A 22205-nucleotide genomic window follows, 5' to 3' on the forward strand; every position below is an offset into this window, starting at 1 on the left:
TTTGTCATCTCGTTGATTTGAATGGAAGCAGCACACTCTCAGTTCCGGGAGCATCTCTCTCTCTCTCTCTCTCTCTCAATCTCTCTTTTCGTCTCAGAGGTGATGATCGGCGAAAGGGCAAAATTGCATAGAAATTTTACGGCATTTCTGACATGATGCCCTCTGCAATACGCACATTTCTGAAGAAATTTGCCTATCGAAGAGAATCACATGGGCGAAATTTGGGAAAATTTGCAGTTTTTCCGATCACCACTTTCTGATTAAATATACCTGCTTCTTCATTTTTATTGTTTCACTTCTCTAATAAATTTCACCGAAAATTTTAACTCGTTTTCACTCAACATATTAAACAAGTAATACGCTCTCTTTTACCACCTTTCATGCGCTGTATGCATCATTTAAAAAAATAAATAAAATATTTACTACTTGCAGCAGATTCGAAACGCCGTTCATGGATTTGTAATCTAGCACCTTAACCACTACACCAAGATCGTTGCTTGGTAAACGCTTAGTTGTTGGCATATTTGTTTGTATTTGTATTTTATGTTCCCACTTCGACAATTTTTACTCCTTTTTTCTCCGTTTAGCAGCTGTTTCTGGATTTCTCTTTCGGTGTCGCCTTTTATTACACTATGCACTATTCGTATTCACAGCTTGTGCCCCTCTGCAATGTCTTATTCAGATTATACTTTTCTTCTTGCTCCTCAGTAAACATTTGATTGATTTAATTCTCATACTCTCCATGGATGGAGCTCAGGAATGCCAGACTCAAAAAACAGGTGTACATTTACTTTCCTGACAGACTGCACATGTCTTAAAGAAAGTCAATGAATTAAAGATAAAATTAAGTAAAATGTGTAATACATAGGAAACTTGAATTACTAAAGAACGTTCGGTAAACCACTTTTAAAAACAGCGGTCTGAAACAGCAGATTCCAGTCAAGAAGAACGCCAGTTAAGGAATCGAATCCCTCTAAAGACAACTTTTTCCTTCATCTCCTTGCGTGTTCATATGTCTTTTTTGTTTTTCAATTGAAAATATTATCCTTTGGATTATTGTTTCTACAGAACATTTTGTATTTTATCATGACTGAAATGAGGGTATTCCGTCGTTATTACAACATTGGAGTCGTAAAAGTGCTATTTGATAAATACATCTCATATCGAATCTTTTTCCCCTGCCTTAAGAGTGATGTATTAAAATTGTGGCTCAAACGTCCGCTTCACACACGGGGGTTTCTGCGTTCGATCCCCGGTGAGGGAAGTAAGGAAATTTTTATCATTTGCAATATTGATAATCCCGATTTATAATAACATGAAAATTATTTCATTTCTCTCGGTCAGAGAGTTGAGACGATGCTCTTCAGTGTACACTTTATAGAAATACCAATAACATGTCTAGAACATACGTCAGCCGTATCAAGCTTCATTCGTACTGTCTGTGAATTTAACGTGTTTAACAAACAGTTGATGAATACATAAAGCACATACAGACGTTATTGTTTCCTAGCAATTGTGCAATTCTTCATAATTTTCTACCTGTTCTTCTTCTTCTACTACTACTGAAAGAAATGTTATTATTATTATTATTATTATTATTATTTTCGTTCGCCGTTCCATATATCCATTCAATTTGGGCCGCGGCGGCTCAGTGGAAGTGCGTTCACCCCTGCTGCATGAGGTCCCGGATTCAATCCCAGGCACCGCCAAGTAAACTTTGTGGTAGACAAACACCGTGTGCGTAGGTTCCCTCGGGGTTCTCACATTTCCTCCCACATTCTTCATTCCACAATTTCATTCATCATCACCGTCTCCTTCAGCCTAGCCGGCATAACCGTAAAACTCAAAGATTTCATTTCATTTTTTGAGCAATTTGTAAATCGGAACAATCCTTTACTATATGCGTTAAAATATCAATGTAACGCGTAAATAATCCTAATACTTTTACTCAAAGAAAGGGCATTATTTTTCTAAACTAGCAGACTATCCGTTCTTTGCAGAAACAGAATACGTTTCATTTTGGACATAAAAAGAAACTTTCACTAATCAACTTAGATATCTAAAGTCAATAAATTCAACACTAATATCGGTCAACTTTAATTATTTTTACACGTCACCATCCCACTTTAGGAGTACTAGTTTGCCAGAATTTGGATTTAAACGTCATCAGAAGTGTTACTATTCATTTGAATGACTCCGAAAACTAGGGATTCGACAGTAGTATCGGATAATTTGGATCACTTTTATATAGCCCACTCTCCACCTTCTCTCCTAAGTTGTACCATCAAAGTGAAATGAGAAAAAACATGGCAACCCCGAAGCTCATTTATGTCGCAAATTTGATCGAGATCGGCCTTGTGGTTCAAGAATTATTAAGTCGCAAACGTACTTACTTTCATTTTTACTTATATTTTTATGTAGTTATCTCCCCTTCCCTCTGCCTTCTCCCCAAGTTGCGGGGATCAATTTCGATTAGAACGGCATTGGAAGTGTCACTGATCATTTCAGCGACCCCATAAATCATGGATTTGACACAGTGTCTGTCATTTTCGATCACTTTTATATATTTCGCCCGCCCAACATAACCCTCTTCTAAGTTTTACCATAAGAGTGGTTAGATAAAAACCATTCCAGGTCTCATCCACGTTGAAACTTCATCGAGATCGATCCAGTGGTTCAAGAGTTGCAAAGTCACAAACATAGTCACTTTCATTATATATATATATATATATATATATATATATATATATATATATATATATATATATATATATATATACAGGCCTATATGTAAAATTAGTTTGGGTTGTAAATTATTTCTAAACACGCTGCTTTATGTCTATTTCAGTCTAATTTCATACCCATCCGAGTGTCACTGATTATTCTAGAAATTTTAAACTGAGAAAGAAGTCTTTTATGTCTTAGCTTTTGAAACTAAAAGTAAAAAATGCAATATAGCAATAAACAAATATTTTAATAACAAACCATTAAATTTGAAATTTACAAGTGTAACAAATATTACACATTTACTTATTTCCTCATACCTTCATGTTAAAAATAAACATCTAAGACCAAGTTTTGAACCCTAGACCTTCAAGTTTCAAAAGATCTTTACGAAGACCCAGTGCCTCACCACGCTCAGCTAACATAAACAGAAGTACGTTTTGAAGCTAATATCTATATAAGAACGGAGGCAAAATGCAATTCCTTCTATACAGAACTGCAGGAATTGAGATGAATCTAGGCTCACGTTCTTCTACTTAGTCTCTGAAAGGGTTTCCAAGATTTTCTGGACATAATTGAATCTTGCTAACTACCCCCCTGTAGACTACAAATACTTTCCCAATTTCACGGTAGTTATAGTTATTCAACGTAACATAATCTATGAAGAAGATTTTAGCATAACACTACTTGGCAAAAGTTACTTTGCTAATTTAACAGAGTGGATGACAAAATATCTTTTAACCGAGATTTGAAACAAACTGAAAGCTTATCGCCTAATTTTTTGTGGCAAAAGTAACCGGGTAAGTTGGTGAAAACATTTCTCTCTTTGGCCAATTTTCTCGGTAGCTAGTGTCAAAAAATAGGTTACAAGAGCAAAGTGTGATTTAACCGACTACTGCTCGATTATTAGTTTCCAAAGGGTAGTCCTAACTGAGACTTGGCTACTTAAAAATTCATTCGAGAAGCGAAATGTGTCAGTGTTTATTTTTGTTCTTTTTCTCATTCAAACATTCTTTCATTCTCTCTCTCTTTCTCACTCAAGTCTTCACTTTATAAAGACTATCAATTTAGTAGACTTTGTCAACAGCGAAAGAATAGTTGAGGTGTTATAGCTGCTGCTGTGGTAAAGCCAAAGTCGCCAGTTCAAATCCACTGTATTACAAATATACTTTTAAATTTAATTTGTTGTTACACGGCGAATGATAAATTCTCTTTGCTGAAAGTTCTCCCTCTCGAGATGAATCATGAAAATGTTAATCGATAAAATGGAGATAGATCTTATTGAAATATTATCAGTAACAGAAATCCATTTTCATATCTGATTATGTTTTGTTTACTATTCTTTACTAAATTACAGTTTTCGTTTACTTAGAATATAGCAAGGGATTTTGAATGATATGTTACGGTTATCTACAAAAGAGAACTTGTGTTCCTTTGATCTCGTACATGCTTCTAATGGAGACATGCATGTATTATTAAATGGAGATTAAATTACACAAACTTCTGTTATTTGCTCACAAATACTCAAAAATATATATACTTTTATTATTTGTCATATCTGAAATCTATGATTCTTTTTCTATTGATGAAATGGTTTCCACAAATTAAAGTGTTGCACACTGCACATCTCGTTTTTACTTTCTACAATTGTCTTTTTGTTTTTTCGATTGCATTTCTCGAACACCCTGGAAACAAATAGTAGAACAATGGAAAATATTCTTGTTATCTTTAATGTGTAAATGACATAATAATAATACTTATTAAAAAAAATAAAAGCTGAAAAATACGATGGTTTTGCGGATAAAACAAATTTTCTCAAACAAACATGGGAGTAAAATTACCCCTACGGCGTGATGTTTCTTTAAAAATAAAGTTTCATTAGAGACATGGGCGTCCGCAGGGGGTCAAACGGGTCGACAGAACCTCCTGGAATCTAGTAAGTACAGACTAATATCTCTAAAATAAGAAGTAATTATTTCAAATAAAAGTATTTTATTAAAGAAAGAAGGATGTTTATAAATCTGAAGCTTCATATTGTTTAAATACATAAAACATCAACGCATTTCCACTTGTGTGCTAGTTTTACACACACACACACATACACACACACACACACACACACACACACACACACACACACACACACACACATATATATATATATATATATATATATATATATATATATATATATATATATATATATATATATATATATATATATGTCGACTTGATACACAGATGTAAAATGCTTATTATAACAATATCTTGAAATTGTTTTCTTGGCACTCAAGAACAGATTACTTTGACCTGCTAGATCTCTTGGTGGGTGTTTTAAGTCAAATGTCAGGAAAACAAAGTAGCATTACTCCTTCTTCCCAAGTGACCAAAACTTCTTCAAAGAAGAGGAAGGAGACACATTCATCGTTAAAAACATGCATTGCTCTCTCTCTCTCTCTCTCACACACACACACACACACAATCTCTGTGTTGCTTATATGAAGTCCCTACAAACAAGTGACTTGGCTTGGGTAAAGTGCATAATTGAAAATAAATATTTGAATTCAGCGGGCGGTTCCCTCTATAAATCGAACAAATGCGTTCCTTGTGTCTTCTCAGAAGACCAAGGACAAGCACGCAAAACGGAACATCTTTAAAAATAAAGGAGGGACATGAGTTCGCTGGCTTATGGCTGGCTCGCTCTTTTTTCTTTGTTGAAACAAGGAAAGAGGCGGTATTTATTGCTTCCCCCTATCCTCCCCCTTAACCGTATTCAAAAGCGAGACCCATAAAGCTATGACCTGCTACTTGTCACCAATAATAACTACTCGCTAATCCATATTTCAAGGTTGGGTAAATGACTTGGCTTTATGGGTCGTGGTGTAAATAGATGTGAGTCGTGCCCTTCGATGGTTAAAATTGTCAGTGAGTGAAGTTTCTAACTTTAAGATGGGTATTTAAGGTTCTATGGATAGGTATCTCATTCTCTTTGATGAGTTACGAGTCAGGTACGTACCCCTCTGGTACCCTGGGATGGGCCTGAGGATGGATCATTCTAGACTACTCATCTTGTAAGATCTGTGTTATTACTCTATACATGAACACTATGCTCTCTTTTTATGAACATTTAGGAATCCTCTACGGTCCATTTTTGTTCTCTTGAGTGGGTAGGAAGTGCGCTACGCTGCACCTTTCTACACTAAGACGAGCGCTTAAGGTCCTGATACTCTAATCCTATTCCCTTAGTTGGAGAAAGTCACGTATATATCACCTTTTACTGTGTGGTACGAAGCAAGGAATTATGCGTTGAAAACTAGTGAATGAGAAGAGACACTTCTATGGTTCAGCCATGAAGATCCGAATGTGACGTCATTCTTAGTATTATTGCGAATTAAAATGGTTGACAGAAAATGACTATTATTTGGTTGCTCATATAACGAAATACGGATGGAGATGATGCTTTATCATGGGTTATAAATCTATGAATGGGCACCTTATTCTTTTTCATTGGACTCTAGAACTCTATATATAAAATTATTTGAATTTGGCTTATCATAGCTAACGGGTTTTTGCTTGGATACCTTGCACTATTTTCTCAACTGTTATTTATGAGTAGGATATATATCTATGAATATTTATGAGGTTCGCTTGTAGTTAAAGTTACGATATGTACTTTAAATTTCAGCCCACCCTAATGTACTAGTCAACTTCTCTTCGCACCGTTTTGACAACAACTAACCGAACACTCTTCATCCATACATACATATCATACTCCCAAATTATCACTTTTGACTTGCTACTTTCTTTTAAGTTTAGCATAACAACAAGGCCTAGGGGGTTTACTACTTTTTATCACATAACGTCTCTCTTCATATCACGCACTAAATATCAATTTTAACACTGGGGACAGTTTTATAATATAATCATAAACTCACATAACTTCCCAATAAATAGGAAGAAAAATATTTTTAGAGACGAAACGAATGTAGACATTTATTCCTGTATGCGAATGAGAAAAGACCGAACCAAAATTTTTATTGTTTTAATATGGAATTTGAAGTCTGATTGATATCGAGAAGAATTATGCAACGTAGTGTAAGTCAAATTGGTTGATGTTATCTTTTGTTTGCATGTTCTGCATTTGCTCTTTCTAGCGTATGCTGCTGTCAGAGAATAGATCTTTAAATGCCTGGTCTTACAATGTAATCAAACATTTTTCGTGAGCCTCCTTGCGGCAGGCTATGTTTCATGTTCCAGCAATATGGTTATAATATGTAATTTAATTTATGTATTGTAGTCTTGAAATTAGATATAGGTAAATGATAAAATCATAAAATATATCTTGTCCAGAATTTACAATATTAAACTAAAAATCAAATACTAGCCTTCATCATCTATATATGAAAATAAGATCCAAACACTTACGTTCAATTTCAACCCCAATAAGTAACAGTTCAGATGCTATTCTACGTAGAAAATCTGGATTATCTCTGTTAGGATCCCCAACTTCATGAATTGACACCATGGATTTCTCATCTTCATCTTTAAAAAATAAAACAATATATTAAAATAAATTCTACTCCAAGGATCTTATAAAATAGAGGATCTGCCCTTACAACAAACTTTTGAAGCCATACGTCACAGTTTCGCCACCCCTACTCTGCCCACTCCGCCCAATAGGATCCCAATGTTTTGAGCCAACAATCATGGCGGAAACGAAAGTAGCCAATCAGACGATGGCATAAAAGAGAGTAGCCAATCAGACGTGCCGATTCTCGGTTGTTTTTTGGCTTCATTGATTTAATAAGATGAAGATATATATATGGGCAAATCCTCTATTTTATAAGATCCTTGTTCTACTCGCTTTTCTTCTCTTTCTTTCATGTGTTCTAGTGACGTTGCTTTTATGCAGGACAGATTTAGCTTTAAAATAATTCATCTTAAAATAACGAACAATCATAGGCAAACGCTTTTACTTCAATTTGAGATTACTATATTCATATATGCATTTAAAAAATGATATAGCAATATCCAGACAATTAAAACGAAAAGTTTATTAGTTTGTACATAAACAATGTGGCCTTATGCAGAGTCGTTCTGACGCGTGATTAGTGCCATACTAAAGAGTTCGACTAACATATGTTTCCTGCAGTAGTCAGGTCTTTAGTATGACGCTAAACATACGTCAAAATGACTTTGCATAAGGCGGATGCTCTTTAAATCCGACAAAGTAATTAAATTTTACAAATCTTTTGATAAAGAATATGTTTGTTAAAATAAGGATTAATTTTTGGTAATTAACATTTTGTTACCGTACAAATCATCTCAAAATTTTATTACCCACTCTTAGGGCTTTTACGACGAGCCAATGGGTGGATACTTGAATAGAAGCCCGTATCTGTAAAGACCTTCCTCTACACACAGGAATGCTATTCATAAAGAATAAATAATATTTCCTAGGAATATGTGGGTTAACTATAGCGATGATTCAACTTTTTTCAGTAGTTGACCGAACGGACATGTGTGTGTATTCCCAACCTTCTAGTGAAAATTAAGGAAAATAGTGAAAAGCAACATAACGCATAAAATTGTTTTCATATATAAACCAAAAGGAACCAAAAAGATAAATGTCAACACAGTCACAGCTATGTGAGGAACAATCCTTGTATAACGTTAAGACCTTAACATGTACTAGAAAAGGTTACACGCAGTAACAGGAAAGCAAACGCGAACGTTTTATATGCTAACGGATTAAAACATTGCTCACTCGTTTACAGACACCAGTGTGAGGGTTTATTTATAAATGAAAATGATATTTCGTGAACAAGAAAATTCTTTTCCAAATGTAATAGTTATAATAACAAAGCTATAGGGATGTCTAAAGGACTAGACACCCAACTCGAAAGTTTGCCCGAGTAGTCCCCTTCTCAGTAGTGGCCATGTTTCTACTAACTAAACTATTGTAAAACATAGTACATTCAAAACTACTTTTAATACAATAGCAATTACGGATTATACGAAAATTTGAAGATTTAAGTTGATTACTATAAAATAATAATAATAATAAAAAAATTTAAAAATATATAAAAATAAATAAACCATAATGAGTTCGGTGTGTAATATTCGTTATAAAGGTATGCTGTGATTCCTTTAAGATTAGAAATTCGGTGACTGAATTTCGAAAAGTGATTCCTTATATCAAATGAATGAAAAAAGTTCTAATAAACATGGGGTGGGAAACTCCTCTGTTGAAAGTCACAAACACGAAAGGCCTTATTTTACATAGGATCTATATAATATCTACACACAGTTTCATTTGCTTCGGTTCATTCCTTACTGCGCTATTACGGTAAAATTTACTTTTTTCGGATGGGGCCTAGGGCCCAACACTGTTTTCCGCAAATATTAAAACACGTTTCATTTATTGTTTTGCAAATTGTCCCTATACGAAGTTTCGTTGCAATTCTCCATATTCTTTACGAACTTCTGATGTATGCCTATTTGCACTTTTGATATTTCGTAATCAACGGTTTAGAAGGTCCGTGCCTCACCCAACCGTTTTTGTTTTCAGGAAAATACGAAACCCAATTATCTCATTTTACGTCTACAATATCTGTGCACAATGTCATTCAATTCGCTTACTTCGTGCCTTTCGGGCCTCAAGTTTCAAAATGTTGGGTGGGGCTTTTCCCCCTAAAACCGTTTTCCCCAGAAATTAAAACGCAGTATTCGTTTATTTTTTGCGTATTGTCCGTTTACAATGTGTCGTTCCAATTCTTCGTGTCTTTCAAGCACTTCTGACATACTGTTACTAGCACTTTTGGTATTTCACGATCAAAGTTTTGGAGGGGTCTGGGTCCCACATAAACGGTTTTTGTTTTCTTTTCAGGAAAATAAGAAAACTGTATTCCCTCATTTTATGTCCACAGTATCTGTACACAATTTCATTCACTTCGGTTTACTTCCTCTGGTCTTTCGGGCCTCAACTTTCAAAATTTTGGGTGGGGGCTTTTCCTCCCTAAAACCCTTCTTCCGGAGAAAATAAAAAATCCGTATTCCTTTATTTTTTGCGTATTGTTCATACGCAAAGTTTCGTTGGAATTCTTGATGTCGTTGAAGCACTTCTAACATACTGTTACTAACACTTTCAATATTTCGTGATGAAAGTTTTGGAGGGGTCCGTGCCCCACGTAACTGTTTTTTCGAGGACAATAGGAAACACGTATTCCCTCATTTCATGTGTACAATATGTGAGTAGAATTTCGTCGATTTCGGTTCACTTGTTTTTTGCCTTTCGGGAGTGAACTTTCAAGATTTTGCGTTGGGGCTTTTGCCCTCTAAAACCGTTTTTCCGCAGAAAATAAGAAACACATATTCGTTTATTTCATGTGTAGTATATATCTGCCAAATTTTATCAAAATCAGAGTTGAGTTGATTTTGAGTTTAACGTCCCGTTCAGCAGCGAGGCTATATGAGACGTGGACCTACTGATTAATGTGGAATCCGAACCACATGAGCTCCCGCCGGGAATCGAACCCGGGTCTCCCATGCCAAAGGCGCATACGCTAACCGCTTAGCCAAGGAGGAGCTCTTATCAAAATCAGAGTGTTACTTGTCAGTCATCGTAGAATTATTTTTCCTGTTCCTCCACCAATAAGAAATTGTCTGAGACGTAAAGGTTCCAAATGGATGAATCGAGTTGCGGGATGAGATGTAGTGCGACTGATAGACGATGTGGAAATATGTATATGTGCAAAGTTATAAGGGCTGAACGTCATAAGAAACGGGGGGGGGGGGTCAAAATTGATGGGAGAAGAGCTATGCTATGTTATTGAAATACATCAAATAGAGTGTTGAATCGTGAAAATACTGAAAGATAGACAATGCAAACGGTGGTAGTTTTACATATTGACAAAAGAAGAATGGACACAGTGGATTTTTGCCATTTTGAAATCTGTGATAATTTTGAAAATGAAAAGGTAGTGATGTGATATATCTGTTAAGGTCAGCATGTTCTCAAAAATCAATTATGAACTTTAGTGATCCTTATCTGTACTTATTTGGAAGATTTAGAATAAGCTTCATAGTTATTTACGAAAATCTAGGAGACTCACTCGTATGTTGAAAGTTTGGACTACCACAAAACACATGTAATTTGAACATATCCAAAGCCAAGAAAACTAACAGCGAAATTTGATATCCAAGTGTTTTATTATTACATTTCACTGTCGAATATCAAATTTCACTGTCAGTTTTCTTTGTTTTGTAGATATGTGAGCTATTTCTTGTCCATAATACGACTAATAATACTAAAAGACTCACACATCACAATAGTTCCTACCTTTAGCATTTCTTACAATCAACGTACAAATGTAGTTTTCAGTCTTTAGAAAATTATGAACCCCATAGACTCCTTCCTTACAAGTAATAGTATCCCAAATATTATAGTATCCCAAATATAGTTTTTACTACAACCTGTTAAAAACGGTAACCCACCGACAAAAGTGTAAGCAACCCATGTAAAATGAAATGATTACGTTCTTTATGCTAAGGGAGACAATAATTAAGGCAAGTGAATGTTGATGGAAGATATGATGGAATGAGAATGTGGAAGGAAATTGGAGTATCCCGAGAAAACCCACACACGATACGATGGTGTCCACCACAAAGTTTCTTGGCTGAGGATTGAACCAGAGACCCCACATAGTAGAGGCAAGCTGTTTACCATTGAGTCACCGTGTCCTCCCCCAATCGCTAAAACACGCGGGCATCCAGTTAAGAATAACTGACATAGAACAACGTACTTACCATTTTCGCACGAAGGAAACTCCACGATTCCCACATTCTGATCGATTGTACTTCTTGTATGTTGGTTTATCACACACTATATTTAGTATATCGATACATCTGTCAAAATTATAGTGTTTCCTCCAAAGTAGGGGCAGGGTGACTTAGTGATAGAGCGCTTACTTCTGGTGCGGGATGGACCTCGTTCGATCGCAGACTATAAAAGTTTGTTGTGGATATCATTGTACCCGTGAGATTTCTCGGGATTATCCTGTTTTCTCCTACATTCTCATTTCATGAATTATTTCCCAAAAATTTGCTTCCATCTGTTATCTCTCTCTATTATTAGATCAGATTTCAGTTTAGCATCCCTCCGGTAGCAAAATTACATGAGACATGGAACTACGGATTAACGTGAGGTCCGAACTGCTTGCGCTCCTTCCGTGAATCGGAGCCGGGTCTCCTATGCGAAAGGCGCACACGCTACCCCATAGCCATGCGTGATCTCTCTGTCTTCATCAGCCTAGAAGGCATAACATTTAAACTTTATGAACTTCATATAATTTCAGTTCTTCCTCGATAGCCAATTCTATACTGAGACAAAGTAGATCAATCAAATATGTGCATCTTCCCTTTTTTATAGTTTTAACGATGTTCTTGTAACTTCGACCGTGTTCTAAGATTCCTGTTAACTGAAATATCGTATTCAATTGTAGTTGACTTGCCTGTCAACGTTTCATAAAATATTCCAATAATTCTTCAATTTCTTAGGGGTGACCTTTGTTCTGCCCCTGTACTATATTGAGTTGTGCATTAATGAAAGCTATGGCTAAAAATAATATACATTTCCTTTCCCCCGACTTCGATCCGACATTTTGTTCTAGAGTTAATTGCTATGAGGACTAACGAAAAATATTATGTGATAATAATAATAATAATAGTAATAATAATAATACTAATAAAGGATCTGAATGACAAAGATATTTTTTCAACGTTCTATTACAATTCCTGTGGGCTTCCGTGAATCTGGATATATTGTTTTTATAAGGAATAAAGAGCCTTCAAACAACAATTTCGCAAATATGATTTCTATAAGAGAAAAAAGCCTTATCAGTTGTTTTACAAAGAACTAAGCAACTGACAACTGACCTTGTGTATGTTTTTAACACAATGTTACAAGACACAGAAACCACGCCTGCGGACAGCTTGCTTTTTGGCTGAGAGCAGCTTCAGTACTAAAATTAAGACTTTCATTCCGTCAATTTATGTGTAGCTATCAGTCAATCACATAGGTTCTTTCCAACGCTGAATTTTACAAGAAAGCTGTTGTTCATCGGGTAGGAAGAAAAGACCATCGTACGTTGTAATCCCTTCCCCTCTTTTGCACACTCTGTAAAATTTAACTTAGATACTGTAGTGATTTACAGAATAGAGAATGCTATTTTTTAAATGATATTATCAAACAAGATTGACAATTATCACAATATATTCAAGATGAAGAAAAGTCATTTAACAGTCGTCGCACTTAGCTGTCTGCACTGAAATTTCCATAATGTGCTTTCTTTTATACTAATATGAGCTCAAATCTTCTTCGTGGCTAAGTGGTTAGCGCACGCGAATCTGGCGTGAGTGACCCGGGTCGATTCCCGGCGAGAGCTCATGTGGTTCGGATTTCACGATTAATCAGTAGGCCCCGTCTCATATAGCCTCGTTCCTGAAAGGGACGATAAAATCAACTCAACTCATATTGATCGCCATAGGAGATATAACTCCAAAATGAATTTTGTACCTGGAAAACCTCCTAAAATCATCAACGGTACGAAATATGTCTGCAATGCAACATGTCAATCATTTTCAACTCTATGCTTTGTCATCTAATTTGCTTTTCATGTTATCAGTAAACAGGACATACAAAAGGAAGAATAAAGGCTTTCTCGCAGAAAATTGTGTTCAAGGATGGGGGGTCACACAGGACCGTATCCACGGGGAGTCTAGGGGGCCGGGCTCTCCCTAAATTTTTACATGAGAATGAAATGAGCATTAAAGTAGTCAGCCATTAGAATGATACCAGATTCGACTCCTGGTGTAAGCTCAACTTTCAGTCCTATGTCATTTGCAGGTCTCGTCTCATACAGATTCATTGAAAAAACTCTAAACATCTGCTGTGACTAGTATGTGAACTAGAATTTTTTTTAGCAAAGGAAATATATATATTTCTTGCTTTAGACTCTGCCCTGTAATCGTTTTCCTGGAGGTGAGATAGTATGATTGGGAACGGCCTATCAGATTCAAGCTCTGAACACAAATTAAATAGACAGTCCTTGGTGTTGTGTAAGGACGAAAAACAAAAATATACTGATAGCTCCAGTAACAAATATTATAGGAAAGTAGCTGGTTTTGAAATAGAGAAAGGACAGTACCCGAGCTTTATTAGTATTACTAGCATATATTACCCACTTCGCTGGGTTGAAATGAAAATTTAAATGCACAACTCCATATTTCATGTGTTTAGTACCCGTGAAATATGCTGTTTTCGTTTTCAATGGTATCGATTTAAACAGCATCGGGAAGGTCATTGATCATCTCGGCGACTCCAAAAATAAAAAAATAATGGATTCGACACTAATATTGGTGATTTTCGGACATTTATATGTATATTTCCCCATCCCGCATGTTGCGGGCCATGGCATCGAAAGTGTCACTGTTTTCTCAGCGACCCGTCAAAAATGTGGATTAAGCACTAATATCGGTCATTTTCGATCATTTTTAAATATCTCTTTCTCCCCCTCCCCCAAGTTGTGGGGTTGAATTTGAATTTAAAGGGGATCGAAAGTACTACTGTTCTTCTAAGCGACCCAGAAAACTATAAATTCGATACTGATAGTGGCCATTATCGATCACTTTTATATATATATCTCTTTCTCCAGTTCCCGCAAGAGGCGGAGCTGATTTTGCATTTAAACCGGATCGAAAATGTCACGGTTCATCAGAATGATACCGAAAACTATGGATTAGACACTAATATTGGTCATTTTTGATTATTATTATTATATATAGCTTCCCCTCCCCCACCTCCGTGTTGCGGCACACGGTATCAAAGTTGTCACTGTTAATCTCAGCTACTCCTAAAACTATTGATTCGACAATAATATTAGTCATTTTCGATCATTTTAATTTTTTTACCCCCTTCCCTCCATTGTACCCTCCCCTCCTCAAGTATTAGGGTTGAACTTGGATTTAAACAGCATCAGAAGTTTCAGTGTTTATCTCATCGACCCGGATAACTATGGATTCAATACTAATATCGGTCATTTTTGATCATTTTTAAATTTCTCTCCCTCTCCCCTTCCCTTACGTTGCTTCGTCAAAGTGAATAGCCTAAAGTAATCCCTGCCCGTAAACTCATGTATGTTGAAAATTTGATGAGATCAGTCGGGCGGTTCAAGAGTGATGAAGTCACAAAGGCAGTCATTTTTATTTTATTTATTTTTTTTAACATATATCTCCTCCTCACCTATACTGGGTCGTCAAAGTGAAAGGATAAAAAACATCCAAAGCTCGACGCTCATATATGTTGAAAGCTTGATCGAGATTGGTTGGGTTGTTCAAAAGTTATTGTTTTATTAGTTTTTATTGATACGTCCCCCTCCCCTCCCAATCCCTAGGATCTACCTTTAAAGTGAAATTACAAAACTGTTTGCAGATCCGAATCGTATGTATCTTGAAAATTTGATTGAGACCCGTCGGATAGTTTAAGAGTTATTAAGTGATAAAAGTAGTAACTTTCAGTGTTATATAAATTGAGTTTTATATATCTCCAACTGCTTCTCCTCCCGCACGTTGCTCCGTCAAATTTATATCATAAAAACAATGCCAGGCCTAAACCTCATCTATGTTGAAAATTTGATCAAAATCGGTCGAATGCTTCAGAGTTATTAAGTTTTATTTATAATTTATAACCCCTCCTCCTCCCGCATCCCTCAGTTGTATCATCAAAGTGAATAACCTAAAACCATCCCAGCCTCATCTTTTATCCATTTTACAAATTTGATCGAGATTGGCCTGGCGGTTCAGGAGATTTAGATTCACAAACATAGTGAGTTTCAATTTTATATATATAAATAGCTCCTTCTCCCTCCCCTTTGTGGGGCGGCACACGGCATCAGAATTGTCACTGTTAATCTCAGCTACTCCTAAAACTATTGATTCGACATTAATATTAGTCATTTTCGATCATTTTTAAATGTTTAATTCCCTCTCCTACGTTGTACCCTCCCCAACCATCAGGGCTGAACTTTGATGAAACAGCATCAGAAGTGTCACTGTTTCTCTCATTGACTCCGAAAACTATGGATTCAACACTAATATCGGTCATTTTTGATCATTTTTAAATTTCTCTTCCTCTCCTCCTCCCCTACGTTGCTTCGTCTAAGTGAATAGCCTAAAGCAATCTCTGCCCCTAAACTCATGTATGTTGAAAATTTGATGAGATCGATCGGGTGGTTCAAGTGATGAAGTCACAAAGGCAGTAATTTTTATTTTATTTTTTTACATATATATCTGCCCCTCCTCTACGTTGGCTCGTCAAAGTAAAACGACCCAACCCAAGGCCCGACGAAAACACCCAAGGCCCGACCCTCATATATGTTGAAAATTTGATCGAGATTGGTTGGGTGGTTCAAAAGTTATTAGGTTTTATTAGTTTTTATTTATACGTCTCCCTCTCCTAGGATGCACCATTTAAGTGAACTATCAAAAATGTTTCCAGGTCCAAACCTTATATATCTTGAAAATTTGATTGAGACCGGTCAGATAGTTCAAGAGTTATTAAGTTACAAAAGTAGTAACTTTCAGTCATATAAATTAATTTTTGTATATCTCCCTCTCCTCCTCCCCAACGTTGCTCCGTCAAATTTAAATCATAAAAACGATGCCAGGCCTGAACCTCATCTATGTTGAAAATTTGATCAAGATCGGTTCAGTGGTTCAGGAATTATTAAGATTTATTCATTTTTACACCCCCTCCTCTCAGTTCTACCATCAAAGTGAATAGCCTAAGACCAGCCCAGCCTTGAAACTCATCCAAGTTACAAATTTGGCCAAGATAGGTGGGGCGGTTCAGGAGATTTAGAGTCACAAACATAGTAATTTTCAATTTTATATATATAGATTGGTAGTGTCGAATCTAGATATTTTCCTATGGTGGCAACGTAAAATTTTATGGCACTTTCCACCAGTCCCCCCCTTTCAACAGAACGGCGAATGCGTCGCTTTTACTACTAGCAATCCTGTACATCGAGTCTTTTCCCAAATAGGCAGTCCTGGCTTCGATAGAAAAAAAAGTTTGAAGGGCCGGATCGGAGCAGTAGTGTTGTAAGAAACCGGTTTTTTCTTTGTTTTTTTTTTCAATAAAAACATCGTTCTTTTTCATGTTTTTTTCAAATATCTGTTTTTTTCTGGCAACTATTAGGCCTTTAATATGTACGAAAATAAGGTCACGAACAGCATGAAATTCAAATAATTTGTCTAAAGGTAAAAACTAATACTAATTTGCCTAATAGTATTTTTCTAAATATCATATATAAATAATTTGTCGACTAGATATATATGATATGCAGAGCCTGCTCTACCATATCTGTAAAACATGCACTTGCATGAAGCGGCAAGTTTGGAGGGTCCGGCAAAATCTGTTATAAGTAGAGACCGGATGTTTAGGCAGAGCATATTGGTATTGAAATTTGAAAGACGTTTAGGCCAAATTGAATTCAATAGGTGATTGTATTTCCTTTTTAGGAGCTTTTACTTTTTACTTTTGGCAGCTTGCCGTCCTCTAAACTGCCGATCGGAGCGTTTGCTCCATTCCCCTAGATCTGGCACTGATTATTGGAGGTGACTGTGATCTGGACAGAAGGTCGTGGCTTAGTTATAAACAGTAATACAATAAGAAACTAAAACGTAAATATAGTGAGAATAATAACAACTCGCTGATTGTGCGAGTTTTTCTTTTTCTTTCCCTCGGCTGATCTAATAGTGACTGTGTGGCACTCAGAACACGTGCAGAAGAATTGGCAACGCCACACGCGAGCCCGCCTGAAACAAATACGAGCTGAAACTTCTGAGTAATTCTCCCAACCTACATTCAAGGTTTCTTTATAATGACAAAAATTATATTTTTTTAAATTCCAAGAATATTTATTATTAATGTATATTAATTTTATTTTTTAAATTAAAGCATCAATTTATTTGCTACAATCACAATACGGACACTATTTCTTCCTTATAAGCACATCTAAGAATACATAGATTATCTGTAGCCATCATATTTGCTCCAAAATAAACATCGGACAGCTTAACAACAATATCTTTCGGGTCTTTAACGATTTTGAGCAATTATATTGTATATTTTACATCGAACTTCGCTTACAATATTTTATTCTTCTCTCCAAGATTTTAAGTTCAATCCCCCTCTTTTCTTTCTCTTCGTTAATAGAAAGAAACGACCTTTTTTTACATATCCGTGGCATGATTTTATTTTCACACAGGTACTCAATTTTGAATTTAGCGCTTGAAACTAGCAGAAACATACGAGGTTGATATTTCTCCGTGAGACCAACATCCACTCATCACTGAGTTCTGTTGCTCGCAACTAGATGGCAATATAAGATGCAGTTACGAAAAACGAGCAATTAACGATTTGAATTTCACTAATTTCACTTACAAATGTTAACCTATTGCGTTAGTACTATAATATGTATTTATGTATATGCTTTCCTAAGATAATCATATGTTTTCCTAAGATAATGTATTTATCCTTACCTTTTTGGTTTCTCTCAATTTCCAAGCAGAAATAGATCAGATGCTTTTGATCTTCACTAGCGAATTTTTCTTACTGTTTTAAATAGCATTAAATTTGTGTACCAAATAAATTAATTTTCACTAAGATACAGACAACCTAATAATTACACAGAAGAAATAAGGACAATCATAATCTTGAAATTCCGTCTCGTTTCGGCTCAAAAAGTGAAATAGTTTCCCATATAAATCAATTCGTAACATTTTTAAAATGGCGGCTGTATTGTCATCTTAAGTGGAAACTGTCGCTGATCATTAGAAAATTAATATGGGAGAACTATGAAATAAAGTAAACAGAGTATGAGGGAATACGGGTTTCGTATTTTCCTGGAAAAATTGTTGGGTGGGACACGGAAACCTCCAAACATTTGATCACGAAATATCAAAAGTTCTAGTAACAGTATGTCAGATGTGTATAAAGGACATGAAGAATTCTAACGAAACTTTGTGTACGGACAATACGCAAAAAATAAACGAATACGGTTTTTTATTTTATGGGGAAAACGGTTTTAGGGAGCAAAGCCCCCACCCAAAATTTTGAAATTTGAGGACCAAAAGGCACGAAGAAGTGTACCGAATTGAATGACATTGTGCATAGATATTGTAGACGTAAAATGAGATAACTGGGTTTCATATTTTCCTGAAAACAAAAAAGGTTGGGTGAGTCACGGATCTTCTAAATCGTTGATTACGAAATATCAAAAGTGCAAATAGGCATATATCAGAAGTTCGTAAAGAATATGGAGAATTGCAACGAAACTTCGTATAGGGATAATTTGCAAAACAATAAATGAAAAGTGTTTTAATTTATGCGGTAAAACAATGTTGGGGCCTAGGTCCCATCCGAAAATCATTTATTTTTCTCGATTACTTTCAATCTTGCGGGCATGGATTTTACAATTTTTTTTTTTTTTTGCAGAAGGAAGGATCAATTTTTGCCCATTCAGTCTGAAGTGCTGAATCCAAGCCTTTCTTTGTTCTAATAGTATGCCTTTTAACTGATTTTCCAAATGAGCCAATAAAACCTTAATAACGTTAATATCAGGAGCTTTCGGAGGGTTTTCAGCACATACGGAAATTATACAGAAGCCACAAACGTATATTAAGTGCGTTGTGTTTGGGATCGTTATCCTGGTAGTACTGGAAGTTCTCTTTTATTCCAATGTTTCAGCAATCTGTACCAAATTTTGCTTCAGAATGTTTAAATAATTTGTTTGGTTCATAATACCATTGATTACACAAAGTTTACCTGGACCAGCAGTGGACACACAGCCCCAGACCGTTGCCGAGTCACCTCCATGGTTCACACTGGATCGTAGATTACGCTCTCGGAGTTCTTTATTAGGTTTTCGCCAGATATACCATTGAGCATCTGAGCAGAACAAATTAAATTTGCTTTCGTTCGCGAATAACACAGTGCTCCAAAACAATAAATCCTTATTTTTATAAGTGTTTGCAAAACTAAGTCTCTTTTTGTCTGTTGCACTTGCTCACGAACGGTATTTTACGGGCTACTCTTTCATGTAAATTGGTCCTTCTAAAAACCAACCTTATCGTTTCGGGATGTACACTTTTATTAAGATGTGCTCATACTTCTTTTGCCAGTTTAGAGCACTTATTTTGGGGTTTTTATTATCCTGTAGTAGAATCCATCGCTAGTCTGACTTTGAAACACTTTAGGTCTATCACTTTTTGGTTCATTTTCCATTGATTTTGTAGATTTAAAACATCTAATAATGTCATGAACTGTGGAATGTGGCATATTTACTGTTTCCCCAATATCATGAACGGATTTTCCCTCTTTGTAATATTTTAAAATAAGTGTCCTTACTTCTAAAGAAGTTTGACCATGTTGCCTTCCCATTTTGACTTTTAAACACACAGTTTCACTAACACAGAAACAGTACGGTTCGACTCGCTTCACTTGGATACCTAAAACTGTCAAGTAGACAAACTCTTGGAAATCCCCCTACTAACCCAAAAAGAAAGAGAGTGCTGCCACGTGTTCGAGTTCTCTTTTGACATGGATTTTAGCTCTACTTTCACTTTTTTGAATTTTTATAGTCATAAAATTCAGTTTTGTTATTGTTGTTTCTGTATTCCATAAGTAAATAATATAGTGCAATTAAAATATATTGTTTTTTCTGTGAAGCATACTCTTGGAATGTTTATTCTCTTTTAGAATGTGTATGTAGGTATATGTCCGACTTCTTTATTGAGCCACTGTAACAATTATAATGACTGTCTGAATTTTTGCGTTAAGTTACTATACTCAGATTTTTTTGCGAAGACTGGAACGGAATGACAACCAGCGTCAGTAACAGAGGCGACCTTTGAGGGAAGTTACATTGGTAAAAATTAACGTTTTACGAATGCAATCCGCGGGAAGTTAACTTCGCAAATGTATGATGGAATTTCTTTTACGGTGGAAAACTTTAATGACCTCAAAACAAAAATTCAAACAAAACACATCAACCACTTTTTGTTCATTGTTATGCATATCTTGATTATTATTATTACTATTATTATTTTTATCATTAATAATAATAATAATATACAAGGTCAGTGGTAGCCCATGCCCTCAAACCACTATACCACTGCTCGAAACTATTATTATTATTAACATCGGTCGCCTTTCGATCTCTTTCTTACTCCCTCTTACTCTCCAAGGTGTGCAAGGGTGTCTTACTCCTTATCCCAAAGCAAAAAAAGCAAACAATATTTTCGCAAACACAGCCAGGGATAGAGAGGGAGTGACACAGAATGCACACAGCTCGCTGTATAGCTGCAAGGGACACATGGGTAATTATAGTTGAACTCTTGTTACAAGGCGTTCAGTCAAAGTCGTACTTATCAAGGTCAGTTCCGAAAGTTGAACATGGAGTTGACTGCTAGAATACAACAGCAGCATACAACTAGTCCCTTCTGTATACTTTCACGAATATTTTTCACCTTCATGCGTACAGGTCACGTATTGCGCTGATTTAAATGACATGCTGTGCCAAGTATATATTTCGAAAAAGACATGAGTACTCAAAAGGCAAAAGCATGTAGCTATTTTTCTTTTCCCTTTTTCTATTAGCCAGTGGAAGTGTATATGGTTGTTTCACCATCCTTGTAGTTTGCTTAGGATTCACTTCCTCTTTTTAGTTGAGCTTTTGCCTATGAATACCACCGCGAATATGAATAAGGAATGTGGTTCTTATGATAGTGGCGTATTTTCGCCCGGAGAATTTACAGAAATAATAAATAATGTAGACTACAATGCTTTTAAACGAACTATGAATGTAGTTAGTAGGAATATTCTAGCATCAATTTATGTGACAAACATACTTCTTTTATATAGCCACATTGCTGAACGGGACGTTAAACCAGTGACGAAGCATGCTGTAAAGACGGGGTACACACACATATATATACAGGGTGGCCCTTTTTAATCTTTCCATGGAAATATCTCAAGAACGGTTGAGTATAAATAAACTGAACAAAACCTCAAATCGGAAATAGTATGGGGCAAATCGAATGGTGATGTCGCGGTGCCCCCAGGGCCGCTTTTCAAGGGGCCACGGGGCCAACTTTAAAATTTTAAATAAACACATGGGGCGAGTGACACTTCATTCAATAGAACTTTAAAACTGAAAAAGGAATGTGGCAAAAAGTTTTTCATATCGGTCACCGTATTCAAAATGGCCGCCAAAATATGTTACCTGTATCATATAAACGTCCAGTATCACTAATATGAAAACGGTTGAACATAAATGAACCAAACAAAAACTCAATCAGGAAAGCCATGGGGCAAATCGAATAATGTCGCGGTGCCCCCATGGCAGCCTTTCATGCAG

General features: G+C 35.9%; 1 protein-coding gene across 6 annotated transcripts in view; it reads right to left on the reverse strand.

Annotated features, from left to right (window-relative positions):
- The window catches only part of LOC145690558 (uncharacterized), a 638254-nt gene that overhangs the window by 111308 nt on the left and 504741 nt on the right, over positions 1 to 22205 (reverse strand). For all 6 annotated transcript variants that reach the window (XM_081765565.1, XM_081765566.1, XM_081765564.1 and 3 more), the window contains one exon: positions 7150 to 7266. In XM_081765565.1, coding sequence (XP_081621691.1) covers positions 7150 to 7266 — 117 coding nt within the window. The remainder of the gene's footprint in view (positions 1 to 7149; positions 7267 to 22205) is intronic.

The sequence above is a fragment of the Thermobia domestica genome, chromosome 7, assembly GCF_964235325.1.
Source record: "Thermobia domestica chromosome 7, izTheDome1.hap1.1, whole genome shotgun sequence".
In the NCBI taxonomy this organism is placed as follows: domain Eukaryota; kingdom Metazoa; phylum Arthropoda; class Insecta; order Zygentoma; family Lepismatidae; genus Thermobia; species Thermobia domestica.